Source organism: Carassius gibelio, chromosome B8, assembly GCF_023724105.1.
Source record: "Carassius gibelio isolate Cgi1373 ecotype wild population from Czech Republic chromosome B8, carGib1.2-hapl.c, whole genome shotgun sequence".
NCBI classification, from domain to species: Eukaryota; Metazoa; Chordata; class Actinopteri; order Cypriniformes; family Cyprinidae; genus Carassius; species Carassius gibelio.
In genome coordinates, this window is record NC_068403.1 from 26927673 (window position 1) to 26932214 (window position 4542).

General features: G+C 33.9%; 1 protein-coding gene across 1 annotated transcript; it reads left to right on the forward strand.

Annotated features, from left to right (window-relative positions):
* Window positions 1-1380: 1380 nt before the first annotated feature.
* On the forward strand, window positions 1381-3006 carry LOC127963805 (NADH dehydrogenase [ubiquinone] 1 alpha subcomplex subunit 7). Its single transcript, XM_052563869.1, has 4 exons — window positions 1381-1523; window positions 1736-1785; window positions 2160-2297; window positions 2888-3006. The coding sequence occupies exons 1-4, from the start codon at window positions 1398-1400 to the stop codon at window positions 2961-2963; spliced, it is 390 nt and encodes a 129-aa protein (XP_052419829.1). The 5' UTR covers window positions 1381-1397; the 3' UTR covers window positions 2964-3006.
* The last annotated feature ends 1536 nt before the right edge of the window (window positions 3007-4542 follow it).

Consider the following 4542-nt stretch of genomic DNA (forward strand, 5'->3'; position numbering starts at 1 on the left):
CAACACTGATTAATATCCCTTTCGAAATCCTTTATCCCTTGAATTAAGATTATAATCATTTAATTTTAAAGCACAACAACCACAAAATCAGACTTACTTTGATCTAACAATGGATTACAAAACAGTTAATTGTACATTAAAGCATATACATAAACCCAAAATAGATATCAAATAAGCATCTGTTCTGTTCTCCTGAAACATTGACGTATCATATATTAAAGCGGTTACTGCAATTTATGAAAGAACTCGATTAAATCTGTATGTGGGTGTGAGTGAAAACAAAAATCAGAGGTAACCCCCTTTGTAATCATTAACATTTTCATAAGTAACTGTAAATTAATTACACTTTTTTTCTCAGGTACTGTAACTGATTACAATTGCATTTATTATTAAATTAAATTACGTAATTTAGTTACATGTAACTATGTCCCAACACTGCATGTGATACCCATCCAGTAGACAGACTGACAGAGAGATGGAGCCCAGACAGAACAGTTACAGCTACACAGCTACATTACCAGTAACCTGAATTACATTCCTAACTACAGCTGCAATCTTAAAATAATCTATAAGTAACAGATTACAATTTGTAACCTACCCAGCTATATATATATATATATATATATTACGACTATTGTTGTTCGTATATAAAGACTATATAAAGACAAAACAGTAACAAATTGAACGTGAAAATTATATTCTAGGTCCAGCCATATTAAATTCATAGGTTTAATCTGTCTGTGCATATTAGATCATACAGTCCAAATGTAGGCTAAAAAAATTAGGGTCATCATTTGTCTCTCTCTCTCTCTCTCTCTCTCTCTCTGTCTGTCTTTCTGAACTGTAGAGACTATTTTTGTGTGTGTGTGTTAAAAAATTACTAAATTGATATAATAAACGAATACACCATTAATCTTTTTTGGATTTTTTTTTGGCTTATTCTGAATCACTAACGGTATATTTTTTAATTCGGACTATTTTAGATCGGTTCTGGTGGAACCGCTGCGGAGTAGCCCGGTACCTGCGTGATCAGTCATAGACAGAAACTGAGAGAAGTAGATCCGGCTACAGTGTTCTTCCGCAAGAGGCACGCAGTTCTGTTTATTAAACGCTAGAATAACAGACTGCCGCTTTAAAGTGGTTAAAATGGTGATAATTTGCGTGTATTCCAGCCATAGACAGTAAAAGAAAGATTCCAGCTAAAATAATTAGACAGTTAACGTTAGTTCGTTTCGTTTGCGTTTGATGCGACAGGTGGCGCGAGTGTCTGTAGCTCTCGCGGATGTGAGCAGTCAGTAAACCAGAGAATAAGAAAGAGACTTCCGGTCCTCTGGCGTCTCGCTGCTGCTGTAACTGACTCAGGATCAGCTTCATTCATCAACACTCGCGTCATCTTAATGAGACATCTTCCGTCTAAACTGATCCCGCGACAGACCACAGCAAACAAACAGCGATTTCACCTTGACACAACTATGGCGTCGGCTACGAGAATCATCCAGAGGCTGAGGAATTTATTATCAGGGGTGAGAGGAGATGTTATTGTTTATTATTCATGCACTGTTAGACGAACAGAACCGAGCGTGTCGATGTTATATGACAGCGTTTAGAAAAACGTTTAAATCTCCGTGTATATGCATGTATTTGCTTGCTTGTCTTTGCGTTTGTAATCAGCAGTTGTTTTCGTGTCTAGATAATATTTTATTTAACTAAATTCATTTTTCTCTTTCGTTAACAGCAAGATCTCCAGTCAAAACTACAACTTCGCTACACCGAAATCTCGAAGAGGTAGATATGCCTTCCTAGAAGAATACATTTCTCATAAACACTTGAAGTTTAGTTAACTAACTGGAACCAACCTTATACTTCGATATGTATTAATTTGTATGTACGTGTAGTTGACAGGTTTAGTAATTTGAACATCTGAACAAGGAAAAACGTTATTCGTTTATTGTCTTTGCAATTTTAATGCTTCTACAGTAACACAAATTAATTTCGTTAAATGGAAAAATAAAGACTGACCCTTTTCTTTAAGGACATTTGAATTGTATTACCAGCAGCATAGTTCAGTATTTAGGTTTAATGCAGTGACCTTATTTTCAAAGCACTGTTAGGATGACATTAAATGCAATCATCTGTTTTATTAATGTCACTGATGCTAGGACTCAGCCTCCACCTAAACTTCCCGTTGGACCGAGCCATAAATTTGCCAATAACTACTACTGTCAGAGAGATGGACGCAGAGAGTCTGTTCCCCCAACTGTGCTCATGTCTTCACAGAAGGCCCTGACTGCTGGAAGGTCACTGGCTTTGATTATACACATTCATCTCAAATGTTGTGTGTTGTGCATTTATTTTATGCTGTTTGCAGACACTTCTTTACACAAGTAACTTCAATAAAAGTACTATATTGCTTTATTTGCTATGTTCCTTGACAATGGATTGCATTACTTATCTTGCTTCCTTGCTGTTACTAGCCAAATACATGTAATAATTCCAGTGTTATTTACAAGTTTGTTCTTTTCCAAGCATGCATTTTGTTCTTTTTCTGTAAGCATAAAACATGAAAGCTAAAGTGCGTGTTCTGGAGCAGAATTTCTTGATATATTCTGTGCTGTATTATTGCTCAGTTGGCAAAATATTTTACATGCACACTTATGTAAATATGAGTTTGAAAACTATATAATTAATAAAGTGTTCACATACAAACCCTAAAATATTAAGTAAAAAAAAAAACTATAAAAAGATTCTATTAATGTTTGAATAATTTAAAGCTACATATTATTTCTGCATTTCAGTGGTGATTTGTTGATGAATGGGGTTTGATGCTGCCTTATTGTTCCTGTTTCACCAGGTCATAAATCTCTGCGTTTCTCTCTTGTTTTCACAGCGAGGCTTCTGGAAAACCCAAACGTCCTGTTATTCCTGGGCCGCCCCCGAAGGACCTTCCACTGAGTGTTGACTAGATTTACAGTTTCAAATAAACTATGTGTATATACAAGAAACTCATTCAGTGCACTTTTTCTGTTTATTTTATGAGAAATGTATGATCGTAACAATACACTTTTATTGATTTATTGTTTTCTTGTTTGAGTAAGTGATTTGAGAAGAATTATTCTAATTATTCTTCCAAACCACGTCAAGATTTAAAATATAATCTAACTACTATCTCTTCAGCACTACACAAACACTAATTATGATAAGTATTTTGTATGACAAGGTAATAAGCTTTCAAAAAAACTGATTTGGCTAACTGACATTAAATTCTATACATTAAATGAAAATTATATAAAACATATAGTACAGATGGTCCAAGATATAAATTTAACTTGCCTCAACCGAACAGCATTACTGTATTTCATTGTGGATTTACTGTGATCATGAAAGCCACAGCTCGGGCAAAAATAAAACGAGATTGGAATTTCACTTTCCAGTTTTGATCTAGATGTTTAAAAAAATAACATAAAAAACTGAAATGCTGGGGAATACAAGCATGTTTAATCAAAGACAACTTAAATGCATAATTGCATAATTATTTAAAAACGCTTGTACCTTTCCAAATTTTATTAAAGACATTGAGGAATTCATCACAGACTGAAAAAGTAAACCACGATTATGTTTCTGAAAGCTTCAATCTGGCAATGACTTAATGGTTCTAGAACATGCTTTGGACTCAGCAGAGACATCGTATCAAATTAGAAAGTGGCTTCATGTGCATTCATTTTAATAAAGACCAAATAAATATGTGCGCTCCGTCCTTTTGATCATGAGATGACAGTAACAGTGCTCTGTCGAGGACAGCTTCAAGCTTTTATCACACATTTACACATTAATATATACGCTATAGGCTACTAATTTCTGGAATTTGGTCCTTTATTAAAATGAATGCACATGCCGTTTCTGTCTGAGTTGTTATGATGTCTCGCTCATTATTATAAACGTTTTTTTTTTAAAAAAAAAAGAAGGATTCTGAATTCGGATTAGATCACCAAATCCAATCTTGGTTTTGATCTGGATAAAATTCTCAGTTTGTGATGTTCAAAACGTTTTAGTAAAATTTGAATACTTTTTGATCCAAAAAAAAAAAAAAAAAAACGGATTATTCTGATCCCAAAAGAAGGGTGAATTAAAATAATAATAATAATAATAAACCTCAACATTTGAAAAAAAAAAAAAAATCAACATTTGTAACATAATATATCCCCAAACAGCTGTCAATATCAGAAAAATATAAAGTATTATATTTAATCTAAGGTTGTTGTTTTTTTGTCACTGATTGTAAACTACTGACACATTCATCAGAGATGGATTCATTCAGCATTGGATTCCAAACTCAGATCATTCTGATACAGACTCCAGAGGCGCACATGAAACAAGAAGATAATGATTTAAATTCCTTAATGATACGGCGTTAGAGAGAAGAATATGAGTACACTTAAAACGACATGTTGTTACGCACTCTTGTACAGTAGGGAGCGGTATTCACATAGAAGTTGTTTGCAATCCGCATTTACTAGAGAAAAATAAGAAGGAAGAGGAGGCGCA

What these genes read in the sequence shown, in the direction of transcription:
- LOC127963805 (XM_052563869.1), top strand. Translation starts at nt 1,398, where the DNA reads ATGAGACATCTTCCGTCTAAACTGATCCCGCGACAGACCACAGCAAAC. An exon ending in TGAGGAATTTATTATCAGGG is followed by an intron (nt 1,524 to 1,735) that starts GTGAGAGGAGAT and finishes TTTCGTTAACAG; the next exon opens with CAAGATCTCCAGTCAAAACT. An exon ending in TACACCGAAATCTCGAAGAG is followed by an intron (nt 1,786 to 2,159) that starts GTAGATATGCCT and finishes CACTGATGCTAG; the next exon opens with GACTCAGCCTCCACCTAAAC.